The 23,408-nt window shown below is 38.9% G+C and overlaps 1 protein-coding gene across 1 annotated transcript in view; it reads right to left on the reverse strand.

Moving 5' to 3' along the window:
• Positions 1-23,408, reverse strand: part of LOC139731127 (pleckstrin-like) — a 41,214-nt gene that overhangs the window by 11,837 nt on the left and 5,969 nt on the right. Inside the window, exons 4-6 of the mRNA XM_071642012.1 lie at positions 12,480-12,574; positions 4,434-4,609; positions 992-1,162 (exon numbers count right to left, since the gene is read on the reverse strand). Coding sequence (XP_071498113.1) covers positions 992-1,162; positions 4,434-4,609; positions 12,480-12,574 — 442 coding nt within the window. The remainder of the gene's footprint in view (positions 1-991; positions 1,163-4,433; positions 4,610-12,479; positions 12,575-23,408) is intronic.

Raw genomic sequence — 23,408 nt, forward strand, 5'->3', positions numbered from 1 at the left:
AGAGCGCAGCATGCATGATCCATGCACCGCACATATAGTACATCGCCTAGAAACACCACACGTTGTTCGATTGCGATCGCACGTGCTGGTATAACGCTTTCCAGACAATAATGTGGTCGTATTCTAGAAAAAAAAAGGAATTTGTAGCAAAAATAAAGAAGTCATAGTGCCGTAAAATCCGTAGTTTTGCTTCGTTCAGCTGACTCAATCGACTCACCACACTGTCTTAGCGCTGTAGCTATAGCGAGAGCGCAGTATGATTCATGCACCGCGACCGCACATACATAGTACATCGCATAGAAACACCACACACTGTTCGATCGCTATCATCGCACGTGTTGCATGTCCCAGCTAGTAGCAGCAACATCACGCTAGTTTTGCATGACAGTCGTTTTGTGATATTCTCATGCCCAAGTATATGCGAAACATCCTACAGAAATCGTGAAAGTGAATGTCCCGTAAGTTTAGATGATCATATTTTTTCGTTTTTCTTTCTTTCTTTCTTTCTTTCTTTCTCGTGTTTTCCGGCTTTCCCACACAGACGGAAATAATATCACGAAGCCGGAAATTGGACACCAAAATATGAAAAAGCCGGAATTCCGGCTATTGCCGGAAAACTGGCATCCCTGACTATTGTGACGTTTGCTAAAGCGCATGCTCTGCTGGGTCGAGGCACCACGTAGCTGGAAGCTGACTACGTAAACAAAAGGCTTCTATAATGGGAAAATGGGCGATTTTCAGCAAGCGTGAGAGGGGGAAATGGGCTGCTTGGCGGAGGTCTGCACTCTTCAAGTGCTTTTCTAGTTACAAGGTATGTACATTTATGGCCATATATCAAAACAAAGTGCTTCTCCACGGTCTGCAATGTTTGTTCTCTCCCTGGGCTGCTTCCTTTCCTCTCAAGATGTTTAAATATCATTACTGTCCAAATAGAATTATAGAATATTTCCCACAATGCACCTTGACACTAATCAAGCCACGAGAACCTCACCCTCTTTAGCAGGAAACCCTGTTTGACGACTTTCCCTCCGTGACCCTTGAACGACTTCGCTGGCAGATCCTCCTTCGGCTTCCGCGACAGCTTCTCCTCCGAGTCCGAGTCGCTGCTCGACGAATCACTGCTGTCCAGCACGTTCCTCAAATTGGACATGTTAAGTGATGACTGAAGGGAGATTCAGAAATGATGAAAGTTAGAAACTCCCAGCACATTCACAATGGCCTATCAAATAAAACAAACTTTCCTTTTCAACAGAAAATGAAAGTAGTTCTACCGGGGTGTGAGTGACCTTCCTGATTTGAATCGGCCTACTTATTAAAGTGAAAGTCCCATACTAAAGTGTCATTAAACTGCTATTCACGATGTTCATCTCAAACATTGCAAGTGCACAATCATTACATTTGATGCCGGTTGCCATAGTTGCAGATGCCCAGGTATGCTGGCATCCTACAGAGTCCCCTCTACTCCCAGGGTGGCCGGAGGAGAGTCATTGTGCATAACCATTTCATGGCAAGAAGACATCAATACAAATATCAGCTGAGGCTTGAACTTACAACCTTTATGAGACTTCCAGTGAGACCTCAAAGGTGGCTAAAAATTATCTTCATTATTTCTCTTCTTTCAGTGTCAGATTATCATCACTGGTTGCTGATGTTGCAAGTAGATAGGTCACTGACCCAGCCAGACAACTTTGATCATAATCAAGATGTATATGTGGCTTTTTCAAAGTCACTTTGTGATTACTAATGCATGTACTTTCACCTTCAGTTTCTACAAAAAGCATCACCTTGTATTCCTTTCATGCATGCAGTGCCCCAAAGTTGTTGAACGCATACTTTTACTTTGGCCTTTCCCTTATCAGTAGGAACTGAACTGAACTGAACTGAACTGAACTAGTGATCCAAAGCATGAATAGATTCACTATGAAAAAAAAAAATGATGACAATAAAATGGGAAGGTTTTGAACAATAAAAACTCATTCTACTCATTTTCACAAGCCAATAAAGATAATCCAGATTAGCATTTTACAAACAAAGGGTTCACATGCATTGTACTTTTTGAAATCAAAGCAAAAACGCCGCTCCCACTTTCAAATATGCAGATGAGAAATAAAATGCTATTATATTGCTTCTGTAATTTTCTAGGGATATTTTTCATCTATCCATCTATTATCATTATTCATTGATTTTTTTTTTCTTTTTTGCTGCATTCTTGTGGCATCATGGATGCTTCAGAGATTTTGGTTATTAAAACAGTCATGAAAAAAGATGTGAAATTTGTCATCTGCACAAGAACACTTTTATAAAACAGTTCACAGTAGCTTATGAAGATCAAGCTATGGCAAAAGAAAGATGTGGTGTATGAAACCTTGTATACTTTCAGTGGCAGATCCAGGTTGGGGTGCACCGGGCACGCCCCTTTTTTTGTTATTAAAAACAAAAGAAATAAAATGAAAAAATGGAGGGGGACGCATGCGCCCCCTTTAATTTCGTGAAGGAGCCCCCTCTTTATGGAATTCCTGGATCCCTCCCCGTACTTTCATGGAAGGTTTATGGTTTAACGTTAGCCGCCGTGAAAGTACAACTTACAGTAAGAGTAAAAATTTTCATGCATTTCATGCAACATTAAACTAGTGCAAGACTTGAAACCCAGGTATAATTTTGCTACACATATGCAAACATATTTTATAGCTTTACTAGATTCAATGTAATTAAAAACACAAAAAATGATTTTACCTGGCTGATCTTGAAAAATTACAGTCACTAAAATTCCCACCTTTAGAGTATGTTGTCTATTTCAAATAACAACAATGTGAGGGATGCTTGGGCACTACAGCATCGGAACTGTTTTCTCTTTTTTTTTCTGTTATTGTACTTAGCTACATTACCAGGTATGCTCTGAGTGTATGTTCAGAAGCTTTACATTCTAGCATTGGTTCTTATTCTCAAGGCACTTTTCAAAGCTGTCAAGTTCTGCACAGAGGAAGCAGAGAGACTCTCTACCATCACAAACATGCAAAATTATGTCACATGGTTCTTATGTTTGTTTCAAAAGTAAGACATAACATTTATATTCACTGCCTTGCATACCCTGGGAGCCGAAGACACTTGAAGCTCTTGCTACAAATGAGGTGTAGATTTTCTCTATTCAAAACCCAAGCTAAAAATAGTATTCTAGGTACCTGGCAGGTCTCTGATTTTTTCCAGGCCAAAGACAATTCAAACACTGTGTGTCATGATAACACGATAAGATGATAACACAGTCTTATGAACTCAAGGTAGACTGTTTTCTTTTTAAATCAATAGTGCAATTCACACTGATGCAAATTAGCGGGACGGAAATCTTGAGATTTGCATCGCAATCCAAAGCTTTATTAGGATTTTGCATGCATGGACATAAACATTTTTCTAGTTAATAGTGCAATCAGCATTGTGATCCAAATCCCAAGATGTATAGATGCCAAGTTCAAAAAATTCTTATGAGTGAGATTTTCATGACTCAGCATCTCGGCGTGCGAGCATGTTCATGAGCGAGGGAGTAAAGCAACTGAGCGAGGGGAGGGTGTGGGGAGCACACAAGCACACGTGTAGTGTTTAATGTCTCTGCAGTGAGCCAGCAAAGAAGCTTTTTCAATTTTTAGCTCTTTATGGTGCAAGCTGGTGCATACTTAAGTGACTATTTTTTACTTATTTTGAAAGACAAAGGGGAAATATGCCTTCCATTGCAACTCTCATTTTAATCCTTTAAGCTATGTTCCCGATGCGTGAGAAAAATGGGTGCCATGCGTTAGATCGTGAGGCGGACCCTAAATGCTTGAGTCTCACTCACAATGTGTGAGACGTGGTAGCTCTGAAGATGTCTTACGATTATTTCCATTTTAATTATTATGGAGATAATTTGAAAAATAGCAGGATTCTTCACACCATGGCGAGTGTGTGAATGCTGGAGCAAAAAATCTTGAGATTTTATATCCTGTCATTCAAACACACATCACAACAGCACACAAACTAAGGGGAAAGTATCACAATTATGGTAGCTAGATTTTGGACATGTGCAGTTTGAATGACATATAATCATGATAAGCAATTAGGAATATTTCTATTCATCTGAATGGGCAAAAAAAATAAAATCTCAGTATCTGGATTGTGATCGACATCCCCTATTTTGTCCCTGAAGGACACCATGTCATTCTCTCAGATGACCCTGGAATCAACAAAAATACCTTTCACTGCTTGAATACGTGTTTGTACACCTGACTCATTAAGTTCTACATTGTGGGGGACAAATCTGTCCAGAGATGTATGCATCCTGCACAATAGGAACATAGAATCTCCAATATAGAAGTCAGGTCATATGAACTACACTAATTAAAAAGCGTGACAGAATCAATAAACCCAACACAATATCATATGCCATGTATAGACAAGAAACTCACAAATCTGTATAGGGCTTCCTCGTCGTCGACGAAGATTTTGCGGCAGGTGGCGTTATCGAGGGAGCACGTCATTGGCTGGAGCTGTGCCTGAGTTAGCAGCTTGGTTCCAATCTCCAGGGCCCTCTCTCGGGTCTCAGCAAACGCCCAGTCCACCAGCCATGTGATCACCTGGGCCCCTGAACAGAAAACAGGAAGATCAGGCACAATACACAGAGAATTTGCAATCATGTTGTTCTATGCATCCTTAACTTCAAGAAGATAATGACATACTTTATTTGTTTGAAAAGTACTACAGCGATTCAAGAGTAAACTAGAGAGAGGCCGTCAAAGGCGGCAGACCCACGCCTTGTACAAAGTCGGGGTAAACATAATGTGCATTCGGTCATCTACCAGAATTCGGTCACTTAATTGCCAGTGTGCTTTATCACCAGCCAGTGAGTTCTACCAAAGATCGTACACTGAAGTGTGCGATCTTTGGCTCTACAGTCACATCACACGCAAATCACATCATTTCACATACGGTAGCACTCATTCACAACAGGAAAGTCCTTTGTCTCCTCAAAAATCCATCGAAAATCCCAAATACCACTGTCAAAAGTGCAGAATCAGAACTTTTCCAAGCGCGCGCGAATTAAGTCCAGTTTTAAGAGTATTGTCTACGCGACGGGTCGCCGAAAAAGCGCTAAAAATCGAGAAATACGCCGTTTTCTTGCGGGATATTTTGCTCATAGCAAGCCGAGAGTGTGATGATATCAAAGGTCGTATGAGTGTACGATCTTTGATGGTATCCACAAAAGCGCAAGAGAAAAACAAAATTTACGTACCGTGGTACTCCCTAGGCAATTAATTGCTATGATTAGTGTCTACGGAAATTATTCAATGCAAGGGTTGAATGCAAATGTCTACTGCACCAGTATTCGGTCACCAACAAGCGCCGCAACGTCCCCGATGCAATTTTGCACCAACAGTGTAGAGCGCGATGCATTTTCAGCGGCCTTGCACACGCATTGACATTGAGCGCGCATATCGTGCAGTGTGACTGACTGAGCAAATGCTCCTCCAACGAAAAAAACAATCAATGTTAATTTGAAAAATCATCAAAATACGGGCCAGTTTGTGACGACGGAGAACGAACTTTCATAAATCTAGAAGGACATAGTCCCTCAAATAGGCCTAAACGTAAATTTCGGAATTCTTACGAACATTTGAGCAGCGAAGTCGGATCGTTTGGGAGTTTATGTGTTCATATGGTAGCGGAAAATCGCAAAGTGAGAAACGGGAAATTTTCGGAGTGGTCACTATACCATGGGGTCAAAACTTCAAGGTCACACAGAATTTGCAAGGGTCAACCGATTATCACCAAAATCTAATCGATTCTTTCCTGCCATTATCCAAACATCCCCTGAACATTTCGTGCAAATCCGTTTACCCGTTCTCTTGTTATCTTGTACACAAACAAACAAACAAACAAACAAACAAACAAACAAACATACGGAACCCTTTACATAACCCCCTGCCGATTTTCATCGGCGTGGGTAACCAGAGGCAAGCTTCAAGAAGAGGTTTGCAATTTTTCATATCACATTTACATGTAAATGTAAACATTTTGTCGCTAGCGGTCGGGTCCATACTTGGTTCCATATGCTGGCCATATATGCTACATGCAAATGAATGCAGTGATTTTACGCACCAATGTCCAACATGTGGAGGTCAAGCTGGGTCATACTTTCTGTGTTAAACTTGTGTGCACTTCCAGTAATGCAGAGTTACTGTGCAGCAGGCACCGGCAGAATGTACAAGGTGTTGATGCGGTAATCACATCTAATTTTTCCCTTTTTTACCATGACTAAAACATTGTCACTTTACGATAGGAATGCATTTTCAGAGTTTATAACTGCATATTCCTTTTCCCAACAAGTGACAATTGCTGAGATGATCTACAAAACTATATTTGAGTTTGGAAATAGAGAAAGTGCTCCATGTTTTTTGCTGTTTTTCCTGAATGATCCAATAGAGTTTTACTGCACTACATATCAACACAGCATTATCAACACACTGTTGTGGACATCAAACAGCACCACCACCATTTGAGTTTTTACAGTTATATGGGATAGGGAAAATTGTTACAAACTGTTATAATTTCAATTGCTAATTAAGGGCAGCAGCTAACCATATAACCACATGCTCTAGCTCAATTCTGAGGTCAGTGGTTAGATTTTTGCTAGCAGTCAGTGGCTGTGATGATGTGCTTTTTTAAAGGGATGGTATAGTTCTGGTTGAGAAGGGGCTTCAGGATTCCAACTTTTTTGTGAGATAATGAGAAACCTCCTATGAAATATTAGTGAGCATACAACATTTATGACAAATTCAAAGTTTATTTGATGAATATTGGTTTTGAAATGGCTGACTATATCCAAAAACAAAAAAGTCCTAATGAAAGGTGGGACCCATCTTTTATAGGGACCACTTTGTTGTTTTTGCTTTATTTTTGGATATCTCAGCCATTTCAAAACTGATTTACAATTAATAAACTTTTAACTCCTCTTGGAATTGTATGCTCTTTTCATAAGTGGTTCCTAATTATCATGCAAAAAGTGAGGATCTGAATCCCTCATCTCAACCAAAACTATCATACCATCCCTTTAACAAGATAGGCACTCCATCCTCACTACCAAGTCACTTACCCAGGGGACTCCAAACTCATCAGTCCCTCTGTTGTAGCTTGCTCATTAGCATATATAGGAATGCTTCATCAGTGGCCATGTTTAATATTATAATAAATAAAACAACAAACAAACAATAAGTGGTACGAACTACTGTTAAAGTGGATATTTCGCGCGACTAATTTTTCGCGCTCTGCAGGGTAAGAAGAGTTTAGTGTGTTTTTAATTCCGCGGAATCAAGACATCAACTACCGGTACTGATACATATGGTAAACAAAAAATATTCGCATGCTTTTATTTTCGTGCTAGTTTGTGGTTGCGCGAAATGCGCAAAAAATTTCAGCATGGCAAAAATGTCCACTTTTACAGTACTGGTATTGGAATTATGATGTGGTACAGATTAAAAACATTGCAAGTTACAATGAAGAAGAAAACTTATATCAACACACCTTTTTTTTTTCATGAAATGGGTCCCTGGCAGAGACAAATCCAGCTGAGACCCATTGAGGCCCATTTAGACCCATTGAGACAGTTTAATACCAAGGAACAGACCCATAGCACGGCATATACAAATGATATCATCACTTGACAGGAAAATATCTGTTGACTCTGAATAAAATTAAATGGCAAATTACCAATCTCTTAGCCCCATGAATTTGAGACATCAGTGCAAATACGTGAGATTGCACATTCAATTAGATTGCAAATATAAACTAGAGATTGTAATTTGGGGCAAGTCCAAGATAAGGTCCCCTCAGAAGGCAAAATTTCATCTATGCTCAATGTTGACATGTTTGGTATCATTTTGAAGCTTATGAGTTGAAGTTTTGATTTCCATGGAGGAAAAAATGATATTATGTAAATTTATGCAAATTTCAAGGGCTTCATTTGCATAAATGTGAAACACAGCGTTACGTATGGGACATTTATAAAAATTCATATTAATTCAAAGGAAAGCAAATGATATTTGATTAATATGTGGACATAAGAAGTTCATCACATAGTTTAACTTTGTATGAAAATTTAGGGATTATGCAAATGATTATGCAAATTAGCTCGTGTCCTATCATGAGATGTCCCATACGTAACAAAATGAGGTCATTTTTTTAGGTTTTTTTCTGAAATTGCTATGGTTATTTTAATGCCCTTTTGGAAAGTTCTAATTTATTGTTTAGAGAAATCAAATACCAGAGAAAAAAGAAAAAAAAGTAAAAGAAATATTTTTTATTAGGCATTAAAATAATGTTACGTATGGGAAAAATGCGTTACGTATGGGACATCCTCATACATATTGCATGTGAATGCATGTAGCAAGCTGGGAAGGTCTCTCAGTACACAAATGGTCTATCATCCTGAAGAAAGCATCCCAACATTGTAGCTACTTTTTGAGTTATAGACACTTGAAACAATACATGAACTTGACTGAACAATTTTCAGAAAGGGGGAGGGGAAAATGGCAAAATACACAATGAAAAATCAACATTAAAGGGATGGTATAGTTTTTTGTAGAAATGGGGATTCAGTTTTCAACATTTAAAGAGATGATTGGAAACCAATTACTGAATTACTTAAGAGCATAAAATCCTAAGACTAGAGGAATTCAAAGTTTATGTGATGGAGATCCAATTTGAAATGGTTGTGATATATATAGAAAAAAAATAAAAAGTAAAATGATTTTTTTTTTATTGCAAGTGATACACAAATTGTCCTTATTCAGTTTTCAGTAGTAGCCACAACAAAATTCATGGGTATACAATACATACTGAGGTGTGACTCGAATCAATGACCTGACTGCTAGACGGCCATCATATATCTCCTCGATCACTGGGGTTCCACGCAGCAGGTATTGCTTATTTATTAAACTTAATATTTCTTGTGTCAAGTTGTTTTTCATTGAAACTAAATGGCAAACTGCCCTTCATCAATGGAAGTAAACACTTTATTAAACTATTCAATTTTTTCAGTAGTAACTATCCTGATAAAAATAGGGCATACATACTCAGGTTGGTCATAAAAAATATAGAATATGATTGAATGTGATTATGATGGTAAATATCTGGGGAATATTGTTCCCTTGTCAATCTGGATCAGTATTTGAGTAATTTCAACTGATTCCACCTCAATAATTATGCAAAAATTTGTTTATGGGTATTTTGCAAAATTATTTTGCAAAATACCCATAAACATGGTTCCCCACACACTAAACGAATGGGGGACAAAGGGCATGCATACCCAGGTTGGTCATGAAAATATAAAAATATGATTGAATATGATTATGATGGTGAATATTTGGGGAATATTGTTTCCTTGACAAGCTGGATCGGTATTTGAGTAGTTTCAACTGATTTTACTTCAATAATTATGCAAAATACCCATAAACATGGTTCTTCACACACTAAATGAATGGGGGACAAACTGTCCCATACGTAACTGTCCCATACGTAACACGTCATGTCTGTCTTTGATTAGAACCTGTCATTAGAGCTTTTTGCCTGATGACATGAAACTTACCTGTGATAATCTTGAGTGTTGTGACTTTCATCACAGTGAGTTACAAGTTGTAGAATGATATACTTTCAGAGAGTTTTGAGGTTGAAAAAAATGTTCAAAAAAACAAAATTTTTCTGGTCCCATACGTAACGGCACATATTTTCTCTTCTAGAATATAATTGTCAAGGTCATTTTTTCCAATTTTTTACATGATTATACTTCTTCTAGATATCAATCACCATGATGAAGTTCAATATGATCAAAGGCCATTAACACTATTTTTCAGGTCATAAAAGTCTCTGAATGTCCCATACGTAACGTGCGCGTTATCTTGGACTTGCCCTTTGTCATCACTGACAAATTAAGGTGATCCGATCTTTTTTTTTAATCAATGATTCGAGTCCTGATACTGCAAAGTCTCAGCTACAACATATTAAAATCTGAGAGAAATTCACCGAAGCATAAGTAAGATAGTGCTCGATAAAGAGAGTCATGTCAATTTTCACATCTAAAAAATTCCCTCCCATAGAGATAACACGTCATAGCAAAGATAGAAAAAGAAGTACATATGACCTTTGACCCCACTTTGCATAGACAAGATGGCATCTGAGCAAAAAGTGGTTATCTTATGAAATGATCCCTGTAACATGGTCTTTACGTGTGCAAAATATGGGAAAGATAGGACATGTATTCACCAAGATACAGGATGAAACATCTATGACCTTTGACCCTAATTTACATACCCAAGATGGCGTCTGATCAAGTAGTTGTAATTTTATGAAATAATTTTCGTGACATGAACTAAACATGTGCAAAATATGAAGGTGATAGGGGCTGTTTTTCTTGAGTTATTGCAAAGAAAGTTGCAAAAAGAAAGAAATATTTCAATACATCGAAGATAAACTTTAATTTCAACCAAGTTTTTTCACGTGATCCCGACAACGTATGAAAAAACGAAGGGCACATTTACAATAGCCCTACATCTCAGCTACAACATATTAAAATCTTAGAGAAATTCACCGAAGCATAAGTGAGCTAGTGCTCGATAAAGATAGTCATGTCAATTTTCATTTCCATAAAAATTGCACTCCCATAGAGATTACACGTAAACTGGTCAAATTTAACAAGGTTACCTTCAATCCATTTTTTCGAGGTGATGTCGTCATCAAATCAAAATTGTTTAATCACATTTATGTAAGAGCATTTCATAAGCTACAACATATTGAAATTTGGGTGAAAATTGGCAAAGGATTAGTGAGATACGCTCGAGTAAACTTGAAATTTGATGACGTCATTTTGAAAATTTACTTTTTTTACTTTATTAAGAAATTTGATATCTTTTAATCATTTTATCAGCATAGCCAGCCCATGAAATGACATGTACAACTCATCAGCTTTCAGAATATGTAAAGTAAATGGGGGGTTACCGTCCATCCTGACGAGTAAAATCCGATTTAAAATTGGCGGTTTTTTGGCATAGTTGCACTGTGTATCCCCATTGACGCACGCGCGGAATTTTGAATTTGACGGGCCCGTATGACGTCATATTGAGTCGGATCGACTTGAAACTTGGTAGAAATATTCCTTGAAATTTCGGACATCCGATCCGTGTGAAAAAATTGAAAATTTCTATTTCATATTAGCTGTGCGTGCGTATATGGGCGCGCGCGTACGCGTCCGTCCAATTTTTTCAATTTTTCAAAAAATGCTCCAAATGGTCTGAAACGTGTGCAAAAAAAAATTGAGCTGGATTTGAGCATACAAATATTTCAACGCGCGCGTACGCGCGCGTTTTGAGATAAAAATGAATTTTGAGAATATGAGTAGAATGCGCTTGACTTGAAATATATGTGACGTAAATTTCATTGAAATATTCCATTCCATTAGTGAGATATGCATGAAAATGTGTTTTCATATAATGACGTCATAGTGACGTCACGGTCGACTGATCACTATGATTTTACTTGCGCTGTCGTCTTTGCGACATGATACATATATGGTATAAGTCTGACATTGAGAGGCAATGCACTTTCTGAGCTAACCTCTGCACAACTTTTGAGGAGAAATAAAGAAGAAGAAGAAAAACAAAGAATCCGTACAGATACAGAAGGTGATCCGAGAGGATACTCGGATCACCTAATTCAGTATGGTAGAGTGTAATGATATGTGCTTTGTAGCTATTACCATCCGTTGGGCAATGAAAAAAAAAAGAAAGAAAGAAAAGAAAACCAGTACCGGTGGTATACAAAAGTGAGTTGCCTACACTTGAAAGAGCTATTAGTGGTAATGACTTCTTCAGGAAGGAAACAAAGCATGGACGTCACTCTCTGGTTTAGTTCCCCGCTCTTTCCTTTCAATAACAATGTCGAGGCCAAGGAAAAGATAGTGGGCCATTTGAAAATACATATACATGCACTTATGTTTCTACATAGAAAGCTATGCCCCTCCCCCAAAAACATCATCACTGAAGTAGTGTGTATATCAATTTACATTATATGCGTGTCTGGGACTAAACCAAATAGAAGTGGGCTTTTGATTTCCACGCTAAAATTAGTGTGGAACGCAAAGTCTGCTGTCCATGACGTATTCTTGTTCAAGTTCCCTCCCTTCAGAAGAAAAGAAAATGTTTGATAATGTGACGCTGTAGAACATGTGACTGCCTAGAGCATGATCACATGATCATTGTAATAACAAGGGCAGCCAAGTACAATACATAATTACAGTGTGTGATATGTTCCCCTAACTTCGTCATGCGACATGTGACCTTCCTAACCCTTCGGATTGAGGGAACATGTTCTGTACATTCCCTCCCTGTCCAGTCATCTCACCGCATTTCATCGCATGTGCCGAATATGTGCTAACAAATTTACTGAGGGAATATACAGCATCTTACCTGTGAAGCAGTCTTTGTAGACGGTAGTGTCATCTACTTTGTGCGTGCCCAACGTGATTCCTGCGTCAGGGTCTTGCATGGCCTGTATTAACTCCCTTTTGCGAGTGGGGAAGGAGAAAGAAGGATGAAAAGTAATGTTTTCATTGCACACAGCTGAATTATTCAAGTCATTGCATTTATGCTCAGGTTTTCAACCTGAATCAAGCTTTACTGCTCTTGGTTTTGCAAATAATTCAAGCTTTAGGGTGTATCACATAAAGACTTCACAAATCATGACAACTTCTAAAGTTCAATAATGATCTATTTGTCACTGTTGCTGCAACATGCACATTCTTGCAAATCTGAACATGCCTTGATAGTCACTGCAAAATCTGTGACTTCACATTGTGATTATTGTCGTATTATAATATTCAGCAATTGAATACTGCAAAAATAGAAATTTTCACGGTGTTGAAATTTTCGTGCATTTCGCGCAACCAGATACCGGCGTGAAAATTAAAGCATGCGAATATCTTTGTTGGCCACATGTTCCAGTAGTTGATGTCTTGTTTCCCCGGCATTAAAAACACGCGAAACTCTTCTTACCCGAATGAGCGTGAAAAATTAGTCTCGCGAAAACATCCACTTTTACAGTACACAAAAACAAAAAAGTTTATGTAAACTATTACACTACATGCACCCCCACACCGAATCAAAAATTGGTTGTTCAACAGAGGCATCCGGCTGTGTGCATGCACTTCATGATGGTGTCCAGAAAAACAAACAAATAGAGAATGACAGTTCTCTGGTCACATGATTTCTCTTCTGGTCCTTGATGAAATGCACACACAAATATCTCATAGATTCCATAGAATTTCTATAGACAAAGCAACCACAACACATGTCAAAAATATGTCATGTCATTAAAACTTGCATTATGACATGAAATTCTGCAATGAGACATTATGAATCAATCAGAGATCAATGGTTACTGGCACTGAGAGGCACCCATATCATGGGGAAAAAAAAATCACAATATCACTTTTTCATATCTAAGGCCCTACATTTGAAAGGTCCTGTTTACCTTTGGGAGCAGTGACTTAAAAAAATGTTCAAGATATCACATTTGATGCATTTGTGTAGGTCTGTTGTATCATAAAACATCCTACTCTATGACGTTTTTGCCCTAAAACCTAAAATGTAAGGAGATATCAGTATTTTTCTCATTAAACCGTAACTGTAGATGGTTTAGCCTGGAAACATTTCTATTATAACTATTGTTCACATTTTGTGTATTAAACAATTTACTTAACATTAATATACGGATTCATTTTTTTTACATTGGCTGTTTCTATCCCAAACTCACATTTTAGAACTATTTTAAAGCACTAATGCTGGGTTTTGTTTCCTCTGCAAATGGTAAATTATGCCTTTAAACTACTTAGGACAATCACAACACTACTCGAGCAGCATAAAGGTACAAACTGTACTTACTGCAATTATGAACTAACATCCCAATACAGTATACAGCAGTTTACAAACAAAACACATGCAGCAAAGCGTAAGACAAAAACAATTTGCTTAAATTCCCTGACATAATTATAATGTATTGTATCATTTTCTTGCTCTGATGCACATCAAAAGCTGAATTTGATTGAACTTGAACTTCCCGTAATATTCAATGAAAATCTCAACAACAACAACAGCAACAACAACCAAAAAAAAAGAGTAGAAAATCATTAGCATGACTAACATGCACAGCACTTCATTTTGACGATGAATGGTGCTCATGTGACTCTGACAGCGATTTAACACCAGACGGGTGAGTATGATGTGTCACAAATGTACACACTAGTAGTTATGTACACGTACATGTATGATGTACTGTATGCCTGGCTGTTTTAATGTGTATGTACACAGGTGGACCAGATTAATGGAGAACATTCTATGTGGTATAGATATAGTACATACAGGCTGACCAGATCAGTGGAGAATTTTCTAGGTGGTATACAATGTAACTACACAGTAAATGCATGTAACAGGAAATACATTATAGCTCACTCAATCTAGATTGATTTCACCCATTCCAGAATTTTCTGGGAAGTGCTAACATATTTGGCTGAGTGAGGCACTGTCCCTGTAGCCCAATGTGATTGGTAGTTAATTTTGGTAATGATGTTTTGTACATAGTTAGGCAGTGAGTCATCCAGGTTTCCTGGAACTTGGACTGGCTAGTAGGTTGGAGAGAGTTATAGAATGTGCTAGAAGGGGGTGAATAGATAGTATATAAGCCAGAGGAATTCTGCAGTAGGCAGAGCACCCAACACCTCTGCTCTGAGAGTTACGTCACTTCTGGCTCTGAAGCGACTTGTTATAGTCAGTCCTGTGTTACCTGCTGACCTGTTATGTTTGTGGAGATAAGGCCTGGGAGACATTTTGCCTGCAGAGAATTATTGCCTACATTGGAGATAGACTCCATATTTTAATGTCAATGGACATTGCTACGGAAAAGCTGTGACGGGCTGGATTCCTAGCTGGACAATATAAAGTGAATCATTATTCAACGCATCAACTGGACGTGGTCGTCACAACGTTTGGACTCTGCATGTTTTGTCGTGGACGTATATCGTGGATTTTACCCCGGATCTACACCGTGGACTATTGTAACCTGTGCCTCTGGATTTACGTCGCAGGAATCATTCATCGGTGCATCGCGGATCATTCATTTGTGCATCGAACATCATATCTGGACACTTTCAAAGGATTACTTAATACGTGTAAGTGATTCCATTACTGACTTATATTTGTTTCTCGTGATCATTATTGTACTGATGTGAAACCGATTACCAGTCTGTACCCACAATATCACTGTTAATAAACCGCCTGAACATCAGTTGATTGTTTCTTTTGTGCGATCATTCTCAGAGTGATTTTGGTCGTAACAAAATTGGGGGCTTGTCCGGGAATTGAATTTAAAGCCAAAACTTAGAATTTGGAACGTTCCGGAATCCAGAATATTGGTACAGACAAAATACCAGCTGAGTTGATTGTTCAATTGTATATTGTGTGTAATACATTGTGACAATGTCAATCAGTACAATGGATGTTCAGGCATTTGTTCAGAGGACAGATTTGTCCCTCAAAGATTTGCAAAGGTTACGCAAATGTGATTTGACTGCTGTTGCACAGCATTTGAATGTAGATGTTCCACAAGGTGCAAGAAAGGCAGAGATTCTTGACTTAGTAGCTGGTCACATGGAGCTCAAAGAAGAAATTGACACTCAAGATCGAGCTCAAATTTCAGATCAAACGAGGCTTGAGCTTGCTAAATTGGAAATGAAGGAGAGAGAAAGAGCAAGGGAATTGGAAATGGAGAAAGAGAAGATGAGATTAGAAATTGAAAGAGAAATTGAAATGAAGAAACTTGAGCAACAATTGAAATTGCGTGAGATGGAATTGGCTCATGCACAGACTGTAAGAACTCAGGAAAAGGCTCCCTCTGAATTTGATTTGGCCAAGAACATTCGATTGGTGCCAAAGTTTGAAGAAAACAGAGTTGATGCATATTTTGTGTCATTTGAGAAGGTGGCTAACAGTTTGAACTGGCCACAGGAATTTTGGCCCTTACTCCTTCAAAGTGTGTTTGTCGGCAAAGCAGCCGATGTGTACTCATCTCTCTCAAAAGAGCAATCACGTGACTATGCTACAGTCAAGAAAGCAGTGTTGAATGCATATGAGTTGGTGCCAGAGGCGTACAGACACAAGTTCAGAAATTCGTACCGCAAATCAGGCCAAACACATGTTGAGTTTGCTCGTGAAAAAGAAATGACGTTTGATAGGTGGTACAGATCCCTGAAAGTGGATCAGGATTTTGATAACCTACGTGAGGTTGTTCTCTTGGAAGAATTCAAAAAGAGTGTTGCTTTCAGTGTGAGGTCACATTTGGATGATCACAAAGTGACAAGTTTGCATAAAGCAGCCTTGATTGCTGATGAGTATGAGCTGACCCACAGAAATGACAACAGACCACCTTTCAGGAATTTCTCTGGAAATAAGAGAAACAAAAATCAGTCGAGCAGTCCAAAGAATGCTGGTTCTGAAAAAGGCACGAGTTCTGAAACTTCATCGGCACCAAAGCCTCAATCTGACAAAGGGTCCAGTACAAGTGCAAATGTCATCAAATGTTTTCACTGTAACAAGACAGGGCATGTAAAGTCACAGTGTTGGAAGTTGCAAAACAAAACAAAGAAGGACATGGGATTTGTCATGTCAAAAAGTGTCCTACCCGAAAACAGTGTCCCGTTCAGTGAAACACAGGCCATTGAAAGTCAATCTCCCAAATTCAAAGATAGGCTGAAGCAGGTGGATGAGAGCTATCGTAGCTTTTTGTTTGATGGTGAGGTGACCCCATGTACTTCTGGTGAGGCAGGTAAGCCAGTAGTCATCCTGCGGGATACGGGGGCCTCTCAGTCGTTGATGGTGGATGGTGGTATGACTTTTCCACCAGATAGTGCAGTGAATGCAAAAGTCTTGATTCAGACTGTTGATGGCAGTTATATGTCAGTGCCACTGTATAGAGTGGATTTGAAGTGTGACCTAGTTTCTGGTCCTGTGACTGTTGGAGTTGTTCCTGAGTTGCCCATGGCAGGGATTGATTTCCTGTTGGGGAATGACTTGGCTGGGGACAAGGTGGTTGCGTCTCCAGTTGTTTCGGATAAACCAGTGGTGGTTGCTGAAACTGAGCAGTTGCAGGAGGAGTTTCCTGGGATTTTCCCAGATTGTGTTGTGACTAGGTCTCAGGCTCGTAGAGCTGTTCAAGATGATGCGGATTCTGTTGATGTGGAGGAGAATTCCGGTGTTTGGTTGGCAGAAACCTTTTTCAAGGATTTGAATGATGGGGTTGCTGTATTAGGCTCCGAGGCTAACAGTGATGGGCTGTTTAGCAAGTCTTCCTTGGTTGAAGCACAGCAGGCAGACTCTGAGTTGAAAGGCTTGTCTCAGACGGCGTGTTCTGAGGCTGAGGCTGAAAAGGTCCCTGAGTGCTATTATGTCAAAGATGGCATTTTGATGAGGAAGTGGAGACCTCCCCATAGGCCAGCTGATGAGGATTGGACGGTGGTCCGTCAAGTTGTTGTCCCTCCCAGTTACCGCGGTGAGATCTTGAGGATTGCTCACGAGTTACCTGTTGGCGGCCATTTAGGCGTCAGAAAGACAAAGGATCGGATCATGAGGCATTTCTATTGGCCAGGGTTGAATGTGGATGTGGCTGAGTTTTGTAAGACTTGTCACACATGTCAGGTGGCTGGTAAACCACAGCATTCAGTGAAACCGGCGCCATTGATTCCGATTCCTGCGTTTGAAGAACCATTCAGTCGGGTTCTAGTCGACTGTGTTGGACCTTTGCCTAGGACTAGGTCGGGTCATAAGTACCTCTTGACAATCATGGATATGTCCACACGGTTTCCAGAGGCTATCCCATTGCGAAATATCACTGCTAAGACTGTGGTAGATGCTCTAGTGCAGTTTTCACTAGGTATGGGTTGCCCAAGGAAGTGCAGTCTGACCAAGGGTCAAATTTCATGTCAGGCATATTTCAAGAGGTGATGTATCGTTTGGGTGTGAAGCAGCTGAAGTCGTCAGCTTATCATCCCCAATCCCAAGGTGCGTTGGAGCGCTACCACCAGACCCTAAAGACAATGATTAGGGCGTTCTGTGAGGAGTATCCCGAGGATTGGGATAAAGGCATCCCTTTCCTGCTGTTCGCAACGAGGGACTCCCCAAATGAGTCGACGGGTTTCAGCCCATTTGAGTTGGTGTACGGTCATGAAGTTAGGGGCCCACTGAAGCTCATCAAAGAGAAATTCATGACTGAGGATGATGAGGTCCACCTACTTGACTATGTGTCAAAGTTTCGTGAAAGGCTTTCAAAGGCTTGTGAGGTAGCTAGGGAACACTTGAAAGTGTCACAAGACTCAATGAAGAGAAAGGCAGACAAAAATGCCAAAGCTCGAACCTTCAAACCAGGTGACAAAGTTCTTGTACTGCTGCCCATACAAGGTGAACCACTGAAAGCCAAGTTCAGTGGCCCATACTGTGTCAAAAAGAAATTCAATAATCATGTGAACTATGTGATCAGCACACCAGACAGATGCAAAGATCAGAGGATGTGTCATGTCAATATGCTGAAAGAATGCTATGACAGAAAGTCAGTTGGTGTGACATAGGTAGTGGATAGCCCAGTAGAATTAAAGGGTGAAAAGTTTTCACCACATTTCATTTACAGTGTATGTGTTTAGCATATCCATTAATGTATGCAAAACAGTTTTACATGATTGTATAAGCTTCAAGAATCCAAGCAATATCAATGTAAATGGTATCCATGAAAAGAGAACATGGAATTAATGCAGCTATTCAAAAGGCATGTGATAGCATATGATTATTGTTGCTTGACTTGGATTTTTACCTCACATTCGTTGTAAATAACAATGAGAAATTGTGAAGGTAAAAGAAACCCTTGCTACGGCAAGGCTTTCTTTTTCCCATGGGGGATGGTGTCACAAATGTACACACTAGTAGTTATGTACACGTACATGTATGATGTACTGTATGCCTGGCTGTTTTAATGTGTATGTACACAGGTGGACCAGATTAATGGAGAACATTCTATGTGGTATAGATATAGTACATACAGGCTGACCAGATCAGTGGAGAATTTTCTAGGTGGTATACAATGTAACTACACAGTAAATGCATGTAACAGGAAATACATTATAGCTCACTCAATCTAGATTGATTTCACCCATTCCAGAATTTTCTGGGAAGTGCTAACATATTTGGCTGAGTGAGGCACTGTCCCTGTAGCCCAATGTGATTGGTAGTTAATTTTGGTAATGATGTTTTGTACATAGTTAGGCAGTGAGTCATCCAGGTTTCCTGGAACTTGGACTGGCTAGTAGGTTGGAGAGAGTTATAGAATGTGCTAGAAGGGGGTGAATAGATAGTATATAAGCCAGAGGAATTCTGCAGTAGGCAGAGCACCCAACACCTCTGCTCTGAGAGTTACGTCACTTCTGGCTCTGAAGCGACTTGTTATAGTCAGTCCTGTGTTACCTGCTGACCTGTTATGTTTGTGGAGATAAGGCCTGGGAGACATTTTGCCTGCAGAGAATTATTGCCTACATTGGAGATAGACTCCATATTTTAATGTCAATGGACATTGCTACGGAAAAGCTGTGACGGGCTGGATTCCTAGCTGGACAATATAAAGTGAATCATTATTCAACGCATCAACTGGACGTGGTCGTCACAACGTTTGGACTCTGCATGTTTTGTCGTGGACGTATATCGTGGATTTTACCCCGGATCTACACCGTGGACTATTGTAACCTGTGCCTCTGGATTTACGTCGCAGGAATCATTCATCGGTGCATCGCGGATCATTCATTTGTGCATCGAACATCATATCTGGACACTTTCAAAGGATTACTTAATACGTGTAAGTGATTCCATTACTGACTTATATTTGTTTCTCGTGATCATTATTGTACTGATGTGAAACCGATTACCAGTCTGTACCCACAATATCACTGTTAATAAACCGCCTGAACATCAGTTGATTGTTTCTTTTGTGCGATCATTCTCAGAGTGATTTTGGTCGTAACAGATGCAGGACAGAAAACAAGGGGCCATAAACTGCAAACCACAGAGACTATTTCACACTTTACGAAGATTACAGATCAGCACCCTTGTTGTTCTCAACCAATATGTTCATGTTGGCTCGATACATTGTTCTTCAAAAGCAACACTGCAAAATGTTTCAAAGTACTTCAAAAGAAACACACATACAATACCTGCAAAATATAGCAAAATGCTTCATTTCTTCCTTTGTTTGTTTGTTTGGTTATTGGGGGGGGGGGGAAGGGGGAATGGGAGAGGGGGGTCATGAAGGCATACAATTTGAATATGAAATTGTCAGATTCCCATCTCTGCTCACCTTTTCATACAATCACTCATAATATATGCATTATGCAATATCAAATCAGTCGATCTGATATCAACATTATGATTCAGTGACTGCAAATCAATTTGATGGGTCAGGGACATTTAGTTTAATAAATCAAAACAGGGCAATTTCTGGATGAATAAATGGAGCAAACTGTCAAACATGCTAACTGCATATATTTCTCTCAGTACACTGTACGAAAAAAATTTTCAACTTCGCATCTTTACCAGTGACACACTGAGAGCACCTTCACAGGTTTTGCACCTTTCTCACTGTCAGAAAGGTGCAGGGTTGCACCTTTAAAGGTGCTCCTACTGTGACAATGGTAACTAGATGCAAAGTTGAACTAATTTTTCTTACAGTGTACAGGAAACTACCCTCAGACTACAGTAGTTGTCAAAGAAAGTTTTATAAATGCTATAAACTGTCCATAAGAAAGCAAAACTGGAAGTGGAAGAAACTGAACACTTGTGTCTGCTAAGAGCACCACACTCGATGGAGAACATTTTAATCCTGAAAGCACTCAGATGTTTCCAGCAGTATCAAGGCTCTACTCACTCTTAAGGAAGCAGTAAATCTTATGATCATGAACTCAAGGAGACTATGACTTGCGGGGTAGAACAGACAAATGCAAGTGCAGCCACAAGTGGTCCACTATTTCTTTTTTTCTCTCTCTCTCTCTCAAGAGACTCAGCCACAGATTAAAAGTTTACAGGGATTTATAATTACAAATCATAAAGGAATGACAGGAAATTTAGAAACAAAAACTGCAACAGGCTTTCTCCCTAGGGGGAAGAAAAAAGAGAGAAGACATAGATAGTGGAAATGGAAGATACAACTATAAAATATATATCCCCAGCAAAGTTTTATGATAGAGATAATGCAAGGCTCATTAAACTTCACTACTAGGAATGTCAGTTAGCCCAAACTTATGCAGAGTCTGTCCTGAAAATGAGCTTTATATTTATGTGGAGAGTCAGCTTGCACTAAAGAATGTTTTGAGACAGTTTGGAGTTACATTTTTGGCATGGGTAGAATATGATTGAATCAATCGTGCCACAATGCCCTGATGCCATTACAACAAAAAGTTACTTTTTAAATATCTTTTAAAAATGTTTATCCATTTACCCACAATTATAGTCTGATCATTTCTTAGTGATGATAAAGCTATCGTATTACTCAGAAAATACAACATTTGATGTGGACCTTTTTTTTCTTTAATGATACTTTGCTCAGCTTGAGATTATCCTGGTTACCATTGCTAGTTGCACTTATAAGCCAATACCTGCAATAGCAAGTTCGCAGATTGAGAGGGATAGATAAATGAAGAGAGAGATAGAAAAATAGATTGATACATGTAGTCTATACATGTGTAGATGGACAGACAGATAGATAGACAGATAGATCATATGTAAATCTAGATCCAGAGATCCCCATAGAGAGACAAAGAAGAAAGAAAGTGGAGCTACAATCCCAGGGATGGTATAATTTTGGTTGAGATGGGAATTAGGGTTTCCAACTTGTTTTGTGAGATAATAAGGAACCTGTTTTGAAATATTTAGGAGCATGCAATGCTAAGAGGAATTCAAAGTTTATTTTATGGAAATTGGTTTTGAAATGGCTGAGATATCGGAAAACAAAAAGGTCCTAAAAATAAAAGGTGGGACCCACCTCTTATTCTAAGGAAGGACCATTTTGTTTTACTTTGTTTTTGGATATCTCAGCCATTTCAAAATTGATTTTCATAAAATAAACTTTGAATTCCTGTTAAAATTACGTGCTCCTAAATATTTCATAAGTGGTTTCTAATTATCTCCTAAAAAGTTAAAAAATCTGAATCCACCATCTCAACCAAAACTTTACCATCCTTTTGAAAGGGTGAGTGGCTGCTTCAAAGCTGTTTTTCAGCACTGTCCATTCCTGCATAACTGCACTAACTCACTCTTCCTGTAGCTGAGGCAAGTATTGCAATCTAATATTGTACATGACTGTATAGAACATGACAAAGTCTTTTCTTGAATGTCATTGGCAATAGATTAATTAGCCAAAACTACCAGTGCAAAGACTATAACACATATTCATTATAGTTCACTATCTTTTTTTTTTTCCTGTTAATTACCCCTTCAGGCAAGTCAGTGTCAACACACTAAACACTTTGATAGCTAGGCAATTAATATCATAGACACTTTGTGTGACAGATTCTACTTTATGGCATTGCCAGTATGACGTGTTATATAAAACAATCAATTATAATATAAGTCATTATAGATGAGCCTAATGCCAAAATTAGCTGAAAAAAGTCCCTATAGGATGATTTTTCCGTATTTATCGCAATATGACAATGGCAAGTACTGAAATGTATGTTAGATGTAAGCAATCTTGGTCAAATGCATGTTGGAATGAATTATTTCAGGTAAAATGATAATAATAATAAATGAATGGGACTGCCAGATGACCTTTTGTTGCTATGATTTCATTTAAGTGAGGATTTGTTTATGAATATCATGTCACATGTTGTGAACATTTTGATGTACATACATTTATGATTTAAGATGTTTTTACAATATCAATATGATCTTCAAATGTAGTGCTGCAGTGAAACACAACTCTGTTGGTTGTGACAAGAATGAATATCATCTGCATTTTGCAGAGGTTGTCACTGAAGAGCTGCATACTTTGCTAAAGATACATTGTACAACATAGCATGTACTCCTAGAGTACATACGCTATCTACACATGTGTCACAAGGACCTATGTTATTGTTTACTTGCCTACTGTTGTAAAAAGAGATTACTTTCAGATTCATTATGCATTGCTTGTAGCTACTGCTTTTCACTTACATAATTCAGTACAGATTTGTTGAACTTTGATTATGATCATGCTTGGCTCAATTGTGCTGCATTCAACCTTGGCCTGCGTCCTAAATTGGCCTTGTTCAATGCTTGAGA

Source organism: Diadema antillarum, unplaced genomic scaffold (assembly GCF_040938485.1).
Source record: "Diadema antillarum isolate AM-2024a unplaced genomic scaffold, OU_Dant_1.0 seq00000358_RagTag, whole genome shotgun sequence".
Lineage (NCBI taxonomy): Eukaryota > Metazoa > Echinodermata > Echinoidea > Diadematoida > Diadematidae > Diadema > Diadema antillarum.